A 22,582-nucleotide genomic window follows, 5' to 3' on the forward strand; every position below is an offset into this window, starting at 1 on the left:
CCTACTGTATTTTGTTGACTAATAAAATTTAACTTGTGAGGTTAACGACATCTTCTTTATGGTATTTCATGAATTAATTATAACCACAGAGTTACGAACACCAAAAATATTATGTTGGGGAACCGAATCTCAATTTTTCATACTCGCGCAAATAGGCGCCCCCATTTGAATAGGCGCCCCCATTTGAATAAGCGCCCCTCAATTCCTAAAAAAATTCAATCATACAGTACAGTACATCAACTTAATTTTCTGCATCAACTATTCACATCTATCTAGCATTGTCAGTTGGTCAGTCCATCTATCCATCTGTCAGTCTCCATTAAGTTTAACATGTTTTCAGTTTTGATGCATCTTGAGAATCATGTTCTTGTTTTATTGCTACCCTTTTTTTATTAGAACTACAGTATACTATATGGCCATTTTCAGCCAACAAAAATAAACTGACCTCACCCTCTCGAATCTAAGCAAGAAACCCTGCAGTGATCATACTAATCTGAATTGGAGGATTGCCAACACGCCTACCACCACCACCATCACTACCAGCACTAATTTCATCTGCTGTTGTGTAAATACCCCCGACATTCTTGTCATGAGCCATGCTCTCTCGACGATTACCTTTTCTTCACCCAAAACATTCGTTTATCTTCCACTAAAAAAAAGTGCCCCTTGAATTTTCCAATTTCTCATAAGCACCCCCTCAATTTCCAATCTGTTTTCATAAGCGCCCGTTTGAATAATCGCCCTGTTTGAATAAGAGCCACGTGCATGCGTTGTGGGCGACTCAGAACCGTCCATTTTCCAGCATGGTATAAATGCTTGTTGTTAGTGAACTTTTCACCGGCTAGGCAATAGTTAAGCCTTACATTTTTCGGAATCCCCACCAAATATTGGTATGAAAACAACATGCATTCAATCAGTAAATGTTGTTTTTATCAAACGTAAATATGAGCTTTAGATTAGTGTAACATTTGATAGATTTGAAGAATATAAAAAGCATTTGCTAAAGGTAGACCCTGTCTCTTATACACATCTAGATGTGTATAAGAGACAGATCAGTCCTACTAGGACTAATTAATTAATTTAGCACCCAGTACGTCGGTTATGCCTCTTTGGCACTTGGTTGTTGATTAAACTGCAGTTATCTTTGCCTTTTTTTATTTCTCTGTATTTCTATAGGTTGTTATTCTTCAATAATTTATTGAGTAGTAAACTATATTAACCATTTTTTAACTTCACCATTCTAATACACAATTATAAAAATATACGAATCCATATTTACAAATCTGTGTTTAAAAAAAACAAAACAGGATGATGCCTTTCCCAAAGGTGGCAACGGGCCTGGTAGCAAAAGGCCGGGTGGCAATGGACCCGGAAACCCAACCTGAATAGTTGGACAGTTAATAATGGCATGTCCCTTAATGAGAATCAATGTGCCCATGTGCAAGTATGTTTCATGAAAACATCCCCCAAATATTACTATTAACAATGTACCAGTAGAAGTTTACATAATCATTACCATTGGATTAAATGCCTAAGGAACAGATACTCAAGCTCCCTGGAGGTGTATTCCATAACATTGCAGCAGATTAACACATTTTGGCATTTAACCCTACCAGGTACCCACTTACACTCCTGGGTGGAGAGGTGAAATGCAAATCGAGAGATTGAAACCCCAACCTCAATGTTGTGAAACTAAACAGTTATCACTTTGTAAAATTACTTCTTTAATTCTTAATACTGAAACTATGAGTGATGTCAAGAGTGAGCTCAGGTGTTGATGTGATTAATGGTGTTTGGTTTTTGCACTAGTCCATGGTTTTGTGATGCTAATGGCAATGATAATTATTTTTTAATGATTATTTAAATAATACATTTACACTTGTGAAATTATTTAAGTAAATACAGAATCAGATATAATATATGACTCATTCAGTGAAATGCACTTCTGCAACATTCATTATGATATTATTTATACCTGCAAACATTATATCTATATATACTATATTATAATATATTAATATACAAGATGCTAGAATAAATATTTATTCCAGAATTTAAACCTGAGGACCTAAGACAAGCATTGATGCCAACTCTAGAGAAGCTAAGACAGGTTCCAGAATCGCAACCCTTCCGCCAGCCAGTTGATCCAAAGTCCCTCCAGATTCCAGTAAGTTCCTTAGTAGCATAAAAACCCTTCATCTTTACTACACAATCTACATCATTTGTTTCTCCAATTATTAATATTTTTCAACAATAAACAATTTTTTAAATTTTAGCATTGAAATGAAATATTTCCCTCTAAAACAGGGGCTTTGCCAGAAAAATGAAATAGGCTGTCCAAAATCACAGCCAGTGGGCATGTCCCTCAGCTAATGAGTGGGCCAAGCCCACTCGAGGCCAGGTCCCCTCCTGAAAAAAAAATAGAAAATTATGATTTTTAGAGGGCATTTAAAGGTGTTTAAATGTTGGATTTTTGTCTTTAAAGGAATAGTGTTGAATTAGCCATAATTCTAAAGTAGGTCCTCCGAATCGAGAGAGGCCTAGACCTACTGTATTTTGTTGACTAATAAAATTTAACTTGTGAGGTTAACGACATCTTCTTTACGGTGTTTCATGAATTAATTATAACCAGAGAGTTACGAACACCAACAATATTATGTCGGGGAACCGAATCTCAATTTTTCATACTCGCGCAAATAGGCGCCCCATTTGAATAAGCACCCCTCTTGAATAAAAAAAAAATTCAATCATACAGTACAGAACATCACCAACTTAATTTTCTGCATCAACTATTCACATCTATCTTAGCATTGTCATTTGGTCAGTCCATCTATCCATCTGTCAGTTTCCATTAAGTTTAACATGTTTTCAGTTTTGATGCATCTTGAGAATCATGTTCTTGTTTTATTGCTACCCTTTTTTTTAATTGGAACTACAGTATACTATATGGCCATTTTCAGCCAACAAAAATAAACTGACCTCACCCTCTCGAATCTAAGCAAGAAACCCTGCAGTGATCATACTAATCTGAATTGGAGGATTGCCAACACGCCCATCACCATCACCACCACCACTAATTTCATCTGCTGTTGTGTAAATACCCCCGACATTCTAGTCATGAGCCATGCTCTCTCGACGATTATCTTTTCTTTCGTTTATCTTCCATTAAAAAAAAAGTGCCCCTTGAATTTTCCAATTTCTCATAAGCACCCCCTTAATTTCCACTCTGTTTTCATAAGCGCCTTTTTGAATAATTGCCCCGTTTGAATAAGAGCCACGTGCATGAGTTTGTGGCCAAATCAGAACCGTCCATTTTCCAGCGGGGTATAAATGTATTTAACACAACGCTTGTTGTTAGTGAACTTTTTACCGGCTAGGCAATAGTTAAGCCTTACATTTTTCGGAATCCCCACCAAATATTGGTATGAAAACAACATGCATTCAATCAGTAAATGTTGTTTTTATCAAACGTAAATATGAGCTTTAGATTAGTGTAACATTTGATAGATTTGAAGAATATAAAAAGCATTTGCTAAAGGTAGACCAGGCCCAATTAGGCTAGGCCGAGCTAAGACCAAGCCGTCACAATAAAAGTGGCTGTCCTAAATAATTTTTGGCCGTCCAAAAGACGGCCGGACAGCTCGCTGGCTAAGCCTGCTCTAAAAACACAATACAAACATAAATGTGTCAATAAATCAAATCTGTTTTTAGGACTATTTTGATACTGTAAAACGTCCGATGGATCTGTCCACGATCAAGAAGAAATTTGATACTGAACAGTATACAGACCCGTGGCAGTACGTAAATGATGTCTGGCTGATGTTTGAGAATGCCTGGCTGTACAACCGTAAAAACACCAGAGTTTATAAATACTGCACCAAATTACAGGAGTTGTTTGAAATGGTGATTACTCCTGTTATGAAGAAGCTGGGGTTCTGCTGTGGTACTAAGGTACTCTATGATTTCATAGTTATTTCAATAATTTAAATGTGAATAACAAAATATAGATGAATTCATCAATTATATTTTATGTTATTACAAGTCTTTGCAATTAGTTTCAATAAAAGAGAACAATACACCAATTCCGCGAGGTTTGTTTACAGTCTGTCATGTATATAAATAGTGGGTAAACCATTGAAAATATTACAGTGCGATCAGTGTGAAAGTATAGGAGAAGGTAATGTCATGGTTTCGAAAACAACCACCCACTCTTAACATGAGAAATAACAGGCAAGGAAAGGCACTACGATTGTTCGAAATAGTGTTTGTTTACTTACACCAGCATTCTCCTGGCATTATATGCTTTGAAATTTATGTGATCCTTTGTAAAACTTTAATAGCTAGCCTTTGTGGGTCTAAGACTCTTGTGTGTATCTAAACTGGATATGCAGGGGCCTAGGCCTAACATTTGTCGAAAAATCCAGATGTTTGGGGCCAGTATCTTTTGGAGCATTTTATAGCAAACCATTAATTAGGCAAAATTCTCAAGTTTAATTTACCATCAATTTGTTATAGTTTATTGGCGTCCCAAGTATCCTAGTATGAATTAACGTGATAAAATACCATAATGCCTAATAGCAACATGGTTTTTTTTTTCTTCTTTAAGTGTATTTATGCAACTAGGCCAAGGGTTGCCAGTAGCAAAATATAAGGGTTTGAGAACTACTACTAAATTTACATTAAATTACTTTCTAATAAATCACTTTCTAATAAGGATCATCTCTACTTTTAGCATGTTTTCCATCCTCAAGTTCTTGATTGTCAGGGAAAGCAACTTTGCACAATTCCAAAAGATGCAACATATTTTATGTATCAAAATAGGTAAGTTGACTTTTTTTTGTTACAAACAATATAAACATAGTTACCACCTGCATGAGAAAAGCGAGGTCACAGAGGTGACGTTTGCTTTGTAAACACACAAATTATTTTTAAAAATGTCTACTAGAAAGCTGAAATTTAGCAGGTACAGGTAGGTGTTGTCTGATGTGTAGATGAACCGCTGTGAGTATGTTATGTTTTTGATATATAATAAAGATTAAGTGATAAAACAAATTCAAAAATATTTTTGGAAAACCAGATCTTATATGCATATTTCTAATGCATAAGGTCATCCAGGTTTTCCAGTTCCAGTGATGAGTTGTTTGCCATTACTCGTGATACGATACAGATTGCAAACGCAATAGTAACCACGTCAATCTAGTGCAAGGGTCCCAAGTTGGTAGTAATCCCTTCCGGGAGATCTTGTTAAGTGAGCATTCTTATTTATATCATATTTAATTTAATTTTGCTGTGCATGGTGATACCCATCGGCACTGACGATTGATAATAAAGTAGTAAAAACATATGATTTTGCTCACTTCATTTAGACCTTAACTTGTTCAATAGAAAGCTTAGCAATAAGTTAGCGACCTTGTTGCTGAGTGTACTGTAACTAGGCCTAATTTTTTCCTTCTTAGTCTTGCGGGAAATATATAAATTTATTAGATTATCACTCCCGCCCGCGTCTAAAATTCAGTAAATATTGATGCGGGAATAAAAAAAAAATTTTTTGCTGCATCAATTATTTCAACACCATAAAAAGAACAATGCAAAAAAAAACCCGCCCCTCCCTCATAATTTAAAAAAAAAAAAGAAAAAGAGTAATAATCTAATAATTTTTTCTATGTGCCCTTAGGTAATAGGCTATGCAAAAGTACTTTAATATGTCAGTGCGGTGTAAACAAGGAGCAGTCATGTGATATTACTGCTCCTTCCAAAAATACATTACACTGAGATTCCTATAAACATTCAGCCTTTACATATACTCCAAGGCTTGCGCATTTGGCATGAAACTCATGCTTTCGCAGTGTGTCTAACACACGAACCAAAATCTTGCTCATAAATGTAATATTGCCTATAATAAAAAATATATGTATACTTTGTGGCTATATTTCTAAATATTCATCCTCTACTGTTCTTAAAATGGGATTGGTTTTGTTATTACATATTTTTGAGCTGCCTGCAATATTGCAGGCCGGGCAATTATGTTGCACACATTTCATTCTTTTGGAAGAATAAATCATGTTAGATACAAATTTGTTAGAAAAAACCCAACAGGGAGGAGATTTCTCAGACACCCCCAAGTGGGGGAACAAAAGTCCCTCTGCCGATACTCTATGTTAAATTATAAACAATGCTGTGAAAGTTATGGATCCTACAATGAACACAAAAGTAAATCTCGGGGATAGGTTATCATTTCCCTTCAAATTAAACACAAACTGATGTTTAATTTAGATAATAATATTCTGTGCTGGCAGATTTTTTTTTTGCGCTATTTAATAATAATGATAATAATAATAATAATAATAGTAATAATAATTCTTTTTTTTGTCCTCGAATATGTACAGTATGCCTACACACTAGGAAATTTGGGCTGGGTCTCCGGGGACCCACGGCTGCCATAGCTCGGCTCCAACTACCAGACTTAACTACAACATCAAACAGATACAGACTGATACAAATGTGGCCCTTAACTCGCCTAACTCTCCTGAGAGGGTTATTCGAGGAGCTGAGCGTTTTTGTTATTATGAAAGACCCGAATTCAATATTCAAATCAGAGCCGGGTATCGAACCCAGGCCCTGGCTTGCAAGAGGCAGGAACCATACCAAGTAGCCAAACTTAATCATTATTGGGTTTTATTATTATGAATGGTTTTAATCTGTAATGTAACTACTTTTATTGCCCATTTTGATTTCTTTTTGAGTGATTGTTTTGATGTTTTCATTGTCTTTTTAACTTTAATCTTTAAAGTTAAATTGTATAATTTAACTTTAAATTATAGTCACAATAAAATGAGTGATTGAGATTGATTGGGTATTGGGATTTTCTCTGACAGGTATTGCATCTGTAAGAAGTGCTTTGAGGCCGTCAATGCAGATCATGTGTCATTAGAAGATAGTTCAAGTTCTATGCAACAAAAGTTAGTAAAGTTCAACACATAGACAACAAAATGTCTTGTTTTGCACCTCATGTTAAAATCACATAAATAGCCATAAAATAAATAAATAGATAGATGAATAGTTATAAAATGTATTTTGCTTAAATGGGTTTTCATTGTTAGTAGTTTAATATTGTGACAGTGCTCTACACTATATTAGGGAGCTTTTGATTGCACAAGGACTTTAGGGCGTAGAATGTAATGACGTCACTAAAAGTCAATCCGAGCGTGAGAACGTTAAGCTCTTCTCGTCACACAATTTGGCCAAACCTTCATATGCAGAGAATGTAGGACATCCGGCAGGACAGTTATGCATCAGTGATTCTGTTCTAGCATTGCACTGTTGCGCAAATTATTATTAATTGATTATTACTGATTCAGCCACTAAAGCTAGAATAGGCAGTGCTTGTTTGAAAATGGTAGGCAGGCTATTAAAAACATACACCTTAATTTGTGTGGCAGTGCAGTCAATCAACTTAATTCACAGGTCCCGAGTATGAAGATAATTTTAATGAAAAATGCTTTGATATATCTGATCTGTGATTGTGTAATTGTTTTTATCTTTAGAAGGATCAAGAAGGACCAATTTACCGAGATGAAAAATACTGCCCTTCCAGAACTGTAAGTATTTGTCAACAATTTTAATATTCAGCCATCTTGAAAGCATTACTTAGATATTGAAAAGGTCATACCACTGATTAATACTTTCTTAATGCCTATTAAGCATGTAAAAATCTGTCAGTATGTATGTAATGTGCATTCGAATGGGCTCCATGGCGTTATCCTCGCCCATGCTGAAAAGAGTTCCCCTTAAGTCATCTCTTGTTTGTTAACAAAGCTATGATCTTGCCTATCATTGAGTATGATCTCCCTGCATGTGGTCCTGTTTACGCCAAACATTCTGAGCATCGAAAACAAATTCAACGACATGCTTCTAGGCGTATTACCATATGAGGAGATATTTAACTGGCTGTCCCTTAAGGACTGTCATGATCAAATTTCAATCACTTTTATTTTTTGCTGTGTGTATAATTTTAATTACTATGACAGTGTTGTTGATAATCTTATCGTTAATTCAATTGTTACCCTGATCCCCTCACCTTCAAACATCTCTATGCTCGCACTAATTGTCTAAAATTCTCACCTATTTATCGTTTTCTGTAATATCGTAACTAGTTACGATAATATAAGTTACAAGAGCACTGTCTTTTGTAGGAGATGTTTTAACGGTTGATCCAGTATTCATTTATGGCCCATGTGCATGTTAAAGAACACAGTACACTCTTCAGAAAAGAGTAGGGGATTGTCTCCCGGTGTACTGCCCAATCACCACCAGAAGGACCCCACTGGAAATAAGTTCTTCTGGACTTTTGTGGGCTATTCTTAGTGTTTACACCGAATAAATCTGACTGAACATGAAACGTCAACTTCTTGTACTTGTTTATGTATTTTATTGTTTCCACAGATTCATTGAGTGCATGCAGTGTGGGAGAAAGTTGCATCAGATCTGTGTGTTGTATGATGACACAATTTGGCCAGAAGGGTAAGTTTCTATATAAAAAAATAATTAGTAAAAAATCTAAATTTCAAAGCACATTAATGTTTTATGGAGTGATGAACTCACTCCTGCAGATTCTGTGCATTTATGTTTGCAATTGATTTATATCATTAAAATTAGAAGGCTAAAAAGGAAAAATAAACATATTAAAAGAAAGAGGACTTGAATTAGAAAATATTGTTGATTTTTAAGAACTTAAAATGAATTCCTAAAAAGTAAACAAAATGAAATGATAAAAAAATTATAGGAAAATTTTCTTTGTCTTTATTTAAAGAAAATAAGTTTATTTATTTTAGTCTTAATGGCATAGTAATGTTTTAATTGTTATTTATGTATCTGAAATTATTTTATTTATTTATGTGTTTGTGTCTATCTAAGGTTCAAATGTGGTAATTGTAAGAAATCAAATGGAATGACAGAGGAAATACACAATTTTAATGCCAAAAGTGAGTAGTTTTCAATTATTTAAAACAATATATCCTGAAGGGTAGCAATGCTGATTATTTGCAGCCCTCACTTACATCAAAAATACCACTTAACAGAAAAAAATTTGATTTAAACGCTGGAAGAGTAGCAGGTAAATAACAAAAATAGATATGAATGTAAAAAAAGCAATTCAACTGGTTGATAAAATGGATAAAATGCATAATGACTGTACAGTTAGCCTGTTGGAGAGTGAAGAAAGAAACGAGAAATATATGCATAATGGCTGTACAGTTTAGTTTGCCGCCTGAACCATTAGGACTTTGTGAATCGATAAAAACATAAAAAAATAAGTATCCTGTCAAAAATTCCTTAGAAAATAGGCCCTACCTTTATTAGATGAATTTGATGCCGACTCTAGAACTCGTAGTTTTTCTCTCTCTAGATGATGCGCTATCGTAACTTGCATTTCAGCCCTCTAGCTGAAATGCAATTGGAGTAGTGAATTGAACTGCCAGTTGAAAACCCCTGTTCTAAAACTTTAAAATTACCATCATTATTTACGTGTCTGCATCAAATTCATCTAATATAGGTAGGCCTGTTATCCAAGAAGCTCAAGACAGCATACTCATTTTCTTTTGGCCCATTCAATTTTTTTTTCTACGAATTGAAGGATAGTAATATTGCAAGAACTTACTTGTTACTTGTATAGCGCTTTTCTTTTCAGTTACAAAGCACTGTAAGCGACTCTTCACAATAAGTCAAAAACATCTCTCAAATAAAGCTTGCATAGAACCAAACCAAGCAAAGTGTGCTAACTTAACTAATGCAATAAAGCAGTAAAAAAAATAAGAAAACAAACAAAACAATAAACAAATACTATCTAAGCAAGGTGAGAGGAACTATTGAAAAAGGTGTGTTTTTAAATGGGCTTTGAACTGCCGAAGTGAATCACAAGATCTAGGTTGAGTTCTTCTATGTAACAAATTCTCACGAGATTCGTAATTTTAAAAATGGGATATTATGTATCTGATTATGCTAAATAATAATCAAATTATATAAAATTGGTAAATTTAAAGTGTTGGTCATGCTACAAAGCATCCTCCTCCTGCTCATCCATAATTAGTTCCTATGCATGTAATTTTATAGGAACTGTTGTATTCACTTTTTTGCGTGTGTGTGTGTATGTGTGTGTGTGGGTGTGTGTATGTGTGTGTGTAGACATCTTCAGGAAAAGTTTTCTGACATTTTGTTTTACTGACAGTGACATGCCTAATGGTACCCTTGGGATTAGTTTACTAACTAGCCATCCATCACTTTATTCCCATTGCACTCAATCTTGTCATCCTGTCCCACATTGCCATTGTGGAAAATATAAAGGTGTCATTAACATACTAGTGCAAACCATACTAATGTAATAAAGTATTGTATTTATTGATACTGCATTTAGTAAATAATAATTTTGAAATAAAACCAAATATTGTTATATTACTGTAATTTTATTTTTGCCTTATATATTTTTTTTACACAGACATTTGACCCAAACTGTTTACTTCATAAGTAAGTTTTGTTGATCACTATTAAAGAGTCTGAGTGATTTAAGGAATTTGTATTAAAACTGTGTACAAAGGGGTAGGGGAGGTGGAGGAGGGGACCAGCGCCTCCCTGAATACGTCAAAAGTTGAAAACAATCCATAGTGATAAAAGTATCACAGTTGACGTATCAATTAGGCCTATAGGCCAACATTTTCTCTACCACAGCATGACACTGCAAACGGCATGTTTTCAAATTGAAATATTTCATGTATTCAGTCATATAAATAATAAATAAATAACTTCACTATTATTCTGCATAGGAATGTTGACACTTGCTAAGGTGATTTAATATATTGTTGTCTAGTAGGCCAGGCTGCAAGCACCCCCACCCCTGATATCGTCACAGACTTAATTTGCCTATCAAATAACATAAACAATGTGGTCAAACCATCAAAACTCACTCCTCCTGAATTGTTCACATTCACCACACAAATTTGACCCAACCTTATATTTTCTGATAAAGTCATGCATCATGCATAGGAACATTGACACCTGCAAGGCTCTGATTTTTTAGCACAACTCACCAGTTTGTAGCATTATAACTACTAATACCCATGTGGTAATTAAATTAAATGTGAATCGCTTAATAAAATACCAAAAAATGGCTGTCCATGTCAGTGTTACTGTTTTTTTGTCAACACTAAATTTTTAACTTGTTAAGCTAATTTTGGTACTCGACACACACACACCAAAAATGAGAAACAGAAGCATATTGTGATACTAATCCAATGCCTCTACTAAATATTACAAGAATTCATTGAAAGAAAAATATAAAGGAATATACATAATAATAACATTAATAATAATAATATTTATTTGGCAAGGTAAAAGTACAATCTGGTCAGAAGCAAGAAATAGGTATAAACTCAAACAGTATACAGTATATATACTTTGTATGGAATTGGTAGAGAATTTTGTATGAAAAATCCTTAAAAGAGATGAGCTTAAACATGGGCTTATACCTGAGAAACTTCAGTATAAAATAAATAAGATAACCTTGTAATCAGTGAATACTTTTTCTTAAATACTTCTTTTCACGATGGGTAGTAAAAAAATGTTAAAGTGAAGCTGGTAACATGTCGTGCTTCTATTTGTACATAAAAATAGCAACTCCACTTGTATACATGTCAAAGCTATTCAAAACATTATATTTAAGAAATAATGATTTAGTTGGACACAGATACGAACTGTGTGATATTGCTCTTAAGGCACGTTTTTGTAATAGAAACAATTTGTTGATACACTTACTGGCATTTCCCCATAGTATCACGCCACAGTTTAAATACGGTAAAACTAATGAGCAGTACAGTTGATAGAGTGAAGCCTTTGGTAGAAATTGACTTTAAGTCACCAATATTTCTAGAACATGATTTACAAATATTTTCAATGTGTTTTTTCCACTTCAAATTATCGTCAGTACAGTAGAACCTCGATTTTACGTACGGTACGGGACTGGAGGGCGTACGTAAATCGGGGGATTCGTAAAATAGAGGTTGGGTTAAATTTGTGGTAACCTTTGAAGTAATACGTACGTAACGCTCAATATACGTATGTATGAACGAACGATGTTACCTAGCTAGGCCAGACCAAGCCTCTAGGCCTACGAATTAAACCATGTGTTTAGTGTTTTTATTCATCACTTTACGATGTCATAATAAAGTGTTTAAAAAAAAACCGTGTGTCTAGTGTATTAAGTTATCACTTTATATATTTTATTGAACTAAAGAACATGAAAATATTATAAGATTACCTATACGACAAAGGTATAACTTGGGAATTCCCCTTCATGCCTATTTTAAACGACAGAGCTGTCTGGGCCTGTTGAGACAAACTAAAACCCATGTGCGCTGCCAACCAATTAGCGTTCGTGTACGTGGAACAGCAACCATGTGCACTGCACTGGGCGAGCCAACCAATTAGCGTCCGTGTACGAAACTATGCCTACTCAGCTTCGTGTAGAAAATTCGACCAGACAAGTGTTTCCAAGGTTTTCCACACAAAGCTAAGGAGGAAAGCAATTATTTTGAGCACCATCGGTAGTTGTTCATCTCACTCAGTTCACATGGTTTTAGATTATAACAACCCGGTATTAGACTCAATCAACGTTGCTGTTTAATGAAAATACGTTGCATTATGGTATGTTTATTGTTATAGTTTATTGTTATAGTCTTTTTACTTATGGCAGTGCTCTGAAAAGGGCCGTTTGTTTTGAATATTTTCGGGGTTTTTGATTATGTCATCGTCGATACAAGGCGTACGTAAAACCGAGGGTTCGTATAACTGGGGTACGTAAAAACGAGGTTCTACTGTAGTTATTCCTAAAAAAAAGTTGCTTCAAGGACTCTATTTAATTTTCACTCATTGAGATAAATATCACAGTCAGCGTTAATATATTTAGTCTGCAAATGGGTGCCTAGGTACGTAAAGTGTTCATCGGGAATGATTTCCGAAGAGAGGGACACATTAAATAACGCTATTTCTCTGGTAACTCTTTTAATTAAATCAGAATCAATACCATCGTGACCAGGACTTTTTTACTCCCATTTTTTGTGCTTAGAGGAATTATTTATTCTTGGAATTGTTAGTAGGAGTCACTCATGCATGGTTTGCTTTTTCTTACAGAGCTGCCAATAAGAAAATTAGGTACACATCTTGAGAATAGAGTCAATGAATATCTTCAGAAACATTGTTCAGGGGCAGGGGAAATCACCATCAGAGTGTTGTCAAGTAATAACAAAGTAGTTGAAATTAAACCCAGAATGAAATCTAGGTAAGTACCGATTGTGTAGCGCTGTATTGGTAATACATACAGTTAATTCTGTTAACCAAAAGGTCCACTGATTAATCCCAGATAAGAAAATATAATACATACTCCAAGTATTGAAATGCATGCAATAATACAGTTAATTCTATTAACCAAAGGGTCTACTGATTAACCTCAGATAAAAAGTATAATACATACTCCAAGTATTGAAATGCACCCCATCATGTTGGGATTCAATATTTCAACATTAATTATGTCATAATCAGGAATGATGATGAAATTAAATGATTAATTTATTAATATAATTAATTGCTGTATTAATTCTGGATTTTACAGTATATAAAAATTATTACTCAAACTCATGAAATACAATGTGTGAAAGTTGTCAAAAGTTACAATCACAAATGAGAAATATGTGTTGTCCTTGGATTTTAATCGAGGGGGAAACACAAAGACAACTAAATTTTGGTAAATATAGAACTTAACTAAAGGTAAAAAACAGGGAAACATAAATGTACAATAACAGTTTTACAAAGTCGGAAGTAATGTGATGAGCTGTACAGCCGTACAGTAATTAAAGCAACATTAGCTTTTTTTAGACTAATTGATATATTTTATTTGTCACAAGCTTTTGTGTGCACAGTATATTACTTAAGGGGCAATGGGAAACATAACATTGATTATTCTCTTAAAAACAGATTTTGTGATACAGAAGAATTTCCTTACAGTACCAAAGCCATATTTGCATTTGAAGAGATTGAAGGTGTTGATGTGTGTTTGTTTGGTATGCATGTTCAAGAATATGATGCAAATTGCCCACAACCGAATAGTCGGTAAGTGTTCTCGAAGTCAGGCATGATCTCCAACCCACGGTAGAGACTATCACTATATATCAGCTGTTTGTTGCAAATTGTTTACCCGTTGGAAGAAAATTTAATGTAATTTCTAATCCATTGGCATGAAATTCACATGCTACAAAGAAAACTGTTATCTTTCAGGGTGTTTTAAAACTAGAAGTTTTAGGTGCAAATTATCTTTTAGGAAAGGTACACTGAGCCTACAGTTTAGAACTTGTGGGGATGTGGGGTTACCCCTCCACCACCCCCACCTACACTACACTCAAGTATTTAAGCTCATTAAGAGAATATTTATATACAGTAATTTCGTTTTTGCCAACAGGAGAGTCTATATATCCTACTTAGATAGTGTACACTTCTTCCAACCAAGTGCTCACAGAACGGCAATGTACTATGAGATTCTTATAGGCTACCTGGAATATGTCAAGGGTATAGGGTAAGTACAATTTTAGTAGAAGGGGTTTGTTTGTATTGTTATTCTTTATCCCAGGGACAACAGTACCTGGGGCCCATTCGAAAAAAATCTGTGACTGCTAACTAATTTATCTGTACACACTTCTTAAAACCACTCGGAAACTAACCTAATTACCTTATCATCTGGATTATCCACAACAATGTTGACCAGCAAATTGCTGGGTAGAATACCGTGTATGGAATGACCATGGAGCCAACGATAAATCAGCCTTAATTGTTTTTCCAAATTGTTTGTCCACAGTTCAGCACGCGAAATTTAATAGGGTTATGGCCCATGCCCGGTTGCAGCTTTTCTATGCCTCCTCACATGCATGACGAAATTGCTCGAACGGTCAACCACCCTCTGTGTGCTCCACACGATTAACCGGTGAAATAAACGGAATATGGTTGGCGTTTTTTGCTTGAATAGGCCCACGTCCTTTGCAGGTCTCTGCAACAAAACGTATATAAAATAAGCATCATATAAAATTAAAACATCATAAATACAGTATACTGTATCTAGTTACCCAGCACACAATCTTACAAATCCAATCACATAGGGTGGTGGCCTACCTCAGAAATAGTAAACAAATCCTGAAAATGGACTTCTTGATATATCTCGAGCCAGTTTTCACTTCCTTGAAATGAGTCTTCAAATAAAAGTATCTAAAAGAAATATCAAATAGAACACAAATTTATTTAATACTATAATATCTTTCTAGCTTTATTTTTATTTGTTTATTAAATTACTTTTTGTGGACTTTCAGGTATGAATGGGCTCACATTTGGGCTTGTCCACCCAATAAAGGGGATGATTTCATCTTTCATTGCCACCCCACGGAACAGAAGATCCCAGACCTCAAGAGGCTCCAAGATTGGTACAAGATGATGCTAAACAAAGCTATTGAATATGGAGTAGTCATTAAATACAAGGTAACTTTAGTTGTTTAATGTAATAGTTCCTAATGTGTTTATATTCCTTCTTTGTGGAGCTTGACAACTTCTAAGGCCAAGGAGGTTAATCATATCCAGCCTACCTTTTGCCTGCAGGCACACTATTATTTGTATTTTGTAGTCCTCAGCTCACTCCTCCCACAAACTTGACTATACAGTAGAACCCCGATTTTACGAACCCCGATTTTACGAATTCCCGTAAAATCATGTCATAAATAAAGTTCCTATTTCATGAACAAAACACACACCCGTGTCAAGAATTAATCGTTAGGCGCGGGCTAGAGTTTATTCACTCGGTCTTAGACGGTTTGCTGTACACTATCAGCAATCTCTACTACAGATAGTGTGCTTTGAATACACCGACATTCAACACGGCGATCATACTTTATGTCTGCAGCCGTGTGAAAACTCTGCCCAATACGTAACTTGTCGGCATATCGATAGGCGCATGATTTATTCATCTCTGAATACACCACCCTCATATCGTAATTTAATGAACCCCCTAATTATGAATGGAATTTATCAAATCTAACTAACGTTAATCTACCATTTCATTATTTCCCCCATAAAATAAGACACTGACACCCACATTTTCTTTTTATAACTTTATTATTCATTTAATAAATGCAGGCGTAGAACAATCGTATTGCATACAAAAAAAAGTCCAAGCGCCGTCTCTACAGCCAATCAGAGCTCTTCTTTTAAAAAGTTGTGAACCCCTGGTTTCCGGGTTATTCTGTACAGGGTATTTACATGACGCCACAACCACATGGATCGAGTGAAAAACGTTGGTTACTCGCCCTGTTGCGGCGCCCGCTGGGCTATGTTTTTTCGTAAGCTAGAAGATAAGTCATATATTATTGCCTGAGAAAGAGAGAATAAAGTTTCTATACACATTAACAAGTATGTATAGTACTGTACATTATTATGATCGTTATTTTGAATTTCTTTCGAGCGCAAGTTGGAGTTTTGGCTCCAGTCCAACAAAATTTAAGTCCAGGCCTAGCCTAGCCCAGCCTAGCATATCGGTAGTGTAAATACATAGGAATTTCACACAACCCCGATTTTACGTACGAATGATTTTTACGAACACCTTTGGGCCTGTCCCGTACGTAAATGAGGGGTTCTACTGTATTTATATTCATTTTTTTTTTCTATTTCTTACTTGTGTTGATGTTGTTAATGTAAGGTAAATATCCTGCCGATTATTGTAAATGAGGATTTGTTGCTTCGAACAAGGTATCTGTTTGTAGAAGTCTGAAGATAGTGACCTGAACATATCTCCGACTTAAAATTGACATTATTTCAATTATAGACACAATGTATACCAGGAAATAATGACGATGGCAGAGGTGATGACAACAATAATAATAACAACAGTAAATTATATTTGGCATAGTAAATGTGCAATCTTCCAAGGAGCAACGAATAGGTATAAACCAAACAAGTAAACTCTCTTACTCCTATCATTCAAATAAAACTGATTAATTTAAAATGAATTAAATTAAATTAACACAGAAATCCTTAATTGAAGTTAACAATATGGATTAAAATATTCCAATCAAGATTTTTGTACAGAAAAAATCCAAAATTACTGTAATATTTTGTTATTTAGGATATCCATCAATCTGCATCAGATGATAATCTAACCAGTGCCAATGAGTTGCCATACTTTGAAGGGGATTTTTGGCCAGACAACCTTGAGAAAATCATCGAAAAACTTGATCAAGTGGAGAAGAAACGGCAGAGGGCTGCAGAGGCGGCAGCATCTACAAGTGCTCAGGTATTATGCTGTTACTTTTTAATTGAAATTTCATGGTCTGGGAAGTGTATATACTGTAATTAAATAATTTTTATTAATATTTATATTGTCTTTGTTACTGGATTTTTATTGTATTAGAAACTCAAAAACAGAGGGGAACCGAGTAAGAAGAGGAGAAAATTAAACTATCCTGAAAAAGCCAGCGACTTAAAACAGAAACTCTACACATCTATGGAAGAACATAAACAGGTTGGTTTTAGTCTTTGGTTTTATAAAATTAATTTTGAATCTCATGAGAATGACGAAAAATGACATTAATGTTGATAATCAGGGATGTTTTGACACTAATTTTTTAAAATTTCAATGCATATTAGTGTTGTATATTACTTATCTATTCTAAAACTGTTGTTCCCCCACCCTCCCTTCCCCATTTGAAAAATTCTGGATCTGCCCCTGATAATGCTAATGTTGCTAGTAAAAATGAGTTGCAGGGTGAACAAGGTCCAAGAAAATGTTTTACAGGCATAAGCAGTTTTTGTCAGACATCCAGGACAGTGGCTTTTTTTTCTCAGAATCACCTATTTTTGTGTGGATTATTGTTCCTATACAAGAATATATGTCAGTTAACTGATAAAGTGAAAAACGTGAAATAAGTAGATGTTGATGCGTACATACAGAACAATGCGTAAAAATACAGAACAAAATTACACGCGTTATCTACATGCACAAATTTCAAACAGACTGAAAAGAACGTTATCATCATAGCAGAACAAACAACAGAACCACATACACATACAGCGATGCACTCATGATTATGTTTATACGATCATGTTGTACATTTATGCGTACTTCCAGGTAAGACATTTGATTTAGTTTGTTTTCTAAACATTAATTATTCTTTATTTCATATAAAGAGATTTTGGAAATCACTTAAGATCCGATTCGATTTCGAATTATGAAAAGTGTAGGCTGTGGCACCGAGACATCTGACGTTTAGTGCCCAAAATTGTTTACAAAAACGTAATGCAATAATAGCATTGACTACTATTGTATATTTTCGGAAAATATTTCAGCCGCTCCAAATCTCTTTCCTATTCTTCCATTATTCTTTCACAATTTTACGTTTTATTCATATTTTTTATAATTTTATGCACTCACATGATATAGTCACTTGTTTAGGCCTAGCCTAGGCCAGACCTTGGTATGCCTATTACTATTTTATTTAAAATATACAATTTTAATAGATAAGATTAATTTTACATGGACACAGTAATTCATACTTAAACAATACATTAAATTTAAATGTAAATATAATGATTTAACGAATAAATAACAATAATTAAAACATGTACATAGTATCACTACTACAATAATAAGATTAATATTTTTCAATCATATAATAAATTTTATATAGTCTGAGTTAGTTTCGACCTATGCAAACCTTTTTGCTAAAAAGGTAAACTTTCTACATCAAAAGGCTTCTTCTATGAATGGAATGACCTGTTCGAAGCACGAACTCCTGTAGACCAAACCCAGTACCGTTACGATTTTTAATCGTACGGGAAATCCACTCACGATGAAAATTTCCTTTTATAACAATATTCTGTATACATTATATTACAATAAAAACACTTTATTATTTAATTCCATTCTATTCAATATACACCATCATAGGCATCCACACAACATATACATGGTTAAATGCAATGATAATAATAATGTGGGGGTGGTAATAAAGTACAGGCCTTATCTAAACAAACGTTATTTTAGAAATGAACCCGGAGTCCATATTCAGTGAGCAATTCACTCAAGTTTTCCTCGAAGTCACTCAGCGGGTGTCCTAATTCCTGGAAAATTTCAGCCTTTATTCAGAGTACATCATGCGAGTTTGTTAGAAGTGTGATGTCAAAATCGATAGGCTGAAAATGAACATATAAGATTCGAATATGAACGTAAAGCAATAAAGTGTTGGATTTACCCTAAGGGAAATGTTTTGTTTAATGGGATACGACATGCAATGTAATTTCTGAAGAAGGTGTCTATTTAATGGATACTTTACCTTGGGACAAAATAACATGCCTTCGTTTATTTTAGAAAATAAATCTGGCCTTAGTCAAGCAAATCATGGTTAGCAGGCCATGACACACAGGTATTTAGCATGATAGGTATAGGTCCACAACAAGGTAGCCCAGCTAGCTAGCTAGCTAGGCCTAATAATGTAGTAAAGTAAATTAGTAAAGTAAATTTGCAATTTTACTAACCTCTAGGCCTAGATACGGCCTTTGGTAATAGGCACAGCGCTATTCAATTTTCAATAGAGCGCCCCCTTTACCTTGTGGTAGTAGTACCCATCATTTGTTCACCGGATTTACCCTTTCCGCCATATTTCTACATCATGATGGGGCCGTAAACACAAAAAATTATCCATTTTGCACTCCAATTGTTCAAAAGTGGTTGTCCCGGGACAAATAGCTTAAAAATTCCTGACGTCTAGTAATTAGTCTTCATACACAAAAGTATATTGTTACTCTATGGACATTAATGTTATTTGGTTATTCCTGAAGCTTGTTTTACTATTTCCCTGAAAGGTTCTTATATCTTGTACCTAAAATTCAAATTTTACCAAAGCTTCAAGATCAATAACTCTGAATTGAGTCACAAGCACAACATACTTGTAATAATAAGAATAATAAAAACATACAAATAAAATATAAGAAAAATGTGATTATTTAATATTATAGTAGCTGGGAATTGCAACTTGCATTTAATATCCAACTGATGCAGACTTAGTCTAGGTGTGTTACCCTGTCCTTGCATAGACATACCTGTGTATGTAGATCTCTGCATTTTATTAAGCACTCGTAAATGTAATTATTGTAAACATTTATTATTACATATTTCTTTCCTGCAGTCTTTCTTTGTTATCCAGCTCTGCGACAGCCCTGGTCGGAACAAAGAGCTTATTCAGGATCCAGATAGTTACATCAGCTGTGATTTGATGGATGGACGTGATGCTTTCTTGAAGTTTGCTAAGGGCAAGCACCTTGAATTTTCTTCCTTAAGACGAGCCAAACACTCCACTATGGTCATGCTTGTAGAACTATACAACCAACACCAACTCAACTAGATACCACTGTCAGGTTTTTAATGTAAGAACAATTATGTACCTCATACATAGATTTTAGGCATCTGATTGGTTAAGAAGCGGACAATAGAAAGTACTATTACCATAAAAGAAAATACTTTTTTGCCCTGTCGGACGATGTGCAATCTCTAGGCCCCACTTATGACATCACTGACTGTAACGAGAAAGATTGGCCCTTGACCAAGACACAGATCAGTGAGTAGATGATACAAACATAGAGACTGCTCGGTTTGAGCATTACTTTAGCATACTTCTTGATAAAGCAGATAGCAAAAGCACCAAAAGACAAATTAAATAATGTCCTGCAAGTATTGCGAGACAGTGGGTGCTGTTGAAATTGAGGAAATGATCAAAGAAGAGACACTCTTTGATCGCCTGGTAGTAGTAATAGCCTGGGAAGTAAGCCTAGGCCTACTTGGTATGTACTCTTTTCATTTACTGCTCTAGTTAACATTAATTTTGAGATTAATGTTGACGGAGGAAAGGGAGGTATGATGTGGACAGAAGAAAGGGCAGTGATACGCAGCCTAGCACAAAGAACCAATTAGTCCCACAGTGTGAATGATACAGATACTGTACACTTTATTGTCATTCAGGTTGTGATTGTGGTGCAATATCTATGGCAGCACCATTTCAGTTATAAAGATTATAGAAATAGTTATTCATTATATTTCCACATTGTATGTGCAATCATGTTTTCAAATCTTTAATTATTTTATATTATTTAAATTGGAAAATTTTTAAATGGCAAATAACCTATACTATAAATATTTAATAGGTTATCAATTATCTTTTTGTATTTTCAAAATTTTATTAAAATGTATATCTGATGGGATATACTGTATCATGCAATTGAACAACTTTAATTAGGATGTTACCTAATTAAAAATGTGGACACATGGCTGATGTGATTGTTCAGGTCAAATAATAATATCACTAAGCCATTTTGTTGCATTTTCTGTATAAAATTATTTAAAATGTTATTGAATTGTTAGATTTTTTTTATCAGGGTGTTACGTGTGGGGTTGGGGGAAGTTTGAAGAGGGTGGTCGGGCAAAATGTTTTTGCCATTTGTCTTTCATTCCATTTCAAAATATAATTGATAAAAATGAAGTGTAAATTTAGGGACATTTACCAGGTTCTGCATTAAGTCAATTTACTTTGTATTCCTACCTGAGAAATCATCAAAAATTACAAAAAAAGAGAATGTAAGTTCCTGATGTATGCTTAGTATGGACGACATTAAACTGCTCACATCAGAAAACAGCTGCACACATCGAAAAAGGTTTGGCTGAAAATAGGCTCAAGAGATATCTCAAAAAATGAAAAAAGGGCTTCCTAAACTTTTGTAACAAACCAGTTCACAACAAAACATTTAGCAGTAATCTTTGAAGATTATCAACTATATCATTTTTCACCATATACCACTCAAAATCATAACCACCATGGGTGAATCTTCCCCTCTTTAAGCTAATTTTAAAATTTTATTTGCAGATCTGTATGAAAAATGTAAAATTGTCCAACTTAGTTTACCAGGTTCAGTCAATTTACTTTGTATTCCTATCTGAGAAATCATCAAAAATTACAAAAAAAGAGAATGTAAGTTCCTGATGTATGCTTAGTATGGACGACATTAAACTGCTCACGTCAGAAAACATTGGCTGCACACATCGAAAAAGGTTTGGCTGAAAATAGACTCAAGAGATATCTCAAAAAATGAAAAAAGGGCTTCCTAAACTTTTGTAACAAACCAGTTCACAACAAAACATTTAGCAGTAATCTTTGAAGATTATCAACTATATCATTTTTCACCATATACCACTCAACATCATAACCACCATGGGTGAATCTTCCCCTCTTTAAGCTAATTTTAAAATTTTATTTGCAGATCTGTATGAAAAATGTAAAATTGTCCAACTTAGTTTACCAGGTTCAGTCAATTTACTTTGTATTCCTATCTGAGAAATCATCAAAAATTACAAAAAAAGAGAATGTAAGTTCCTGATGTATGCTTAGTATGGACGCTGTCTCTTATACACATCTAGATGTGTATAAGAGACAGTTAGTGCCCAAAATTGTTTACAAAAACGTAA

General features: G+C 34.5%; 1 protein-coding gene across 1 annotated transcript in view; it reads left to right on the top strand.

Moving 5' to 3' along the window:
* LOC117112982 (histone acetyltransferase p300-like) overlaps positions 1-22,582 on the top strand; it is a gene marked incomplete in the record, with an annotated part of 58,911 nt that overhangs the window by 33,540 nt on the left and 2,789 nt on the right. The window contains 14 exon segments of the mRNA XM_033256205.1: positions 2,052-2,167; positions 3,712-3,951; positions 4,733-4,821; positions 6,876-6,959; positions 7,545-7,598; positions 8,443-8,520; positions 8,914-8,981; positions 13,177-13,324; positions 14,017-14,151; positions 14,498-14,611; positions 15,396-15,561; positions 17,198-17,365; positions 17,483-17,593; positions 20,256-20,459. Of these exon segments, the coding sequence (XP_033112096.1) occupies positions 2,052-2,167; positions 3,712-3,951; positions 4,733-4,821; positions 6,876-6,959; positions 7,545-7,598; positions 8,443-8,520; positions 8,914-8,981; positions 13,177-13,324; positions 14,017-14,151; positions 14,498-14,611; positions 15,396-15,561; positions 17,198-17,365; positions 17,483-17,593; positions 20,256-20,459 (1,775 nt within the window).

The sequence above is a fragment of the Anneissia japonica genome, unplaced genomic scaffold (genome assembly GCF_011630105.1).
Source record: "Anneissia japonica isolate Jap-2015-1 unplaced genomic scaffold, ASM1163010v1 scaffold3066_len296678_cov185, whole genome shotgun sequence".
In the NCBI taxonomy this organism is placed as follows: Eukaryota; Metazoa; Echinodermata; class Crinoidea; order Comatulida; family Comatulidae; genus Anneissia; species Anneissia japonica.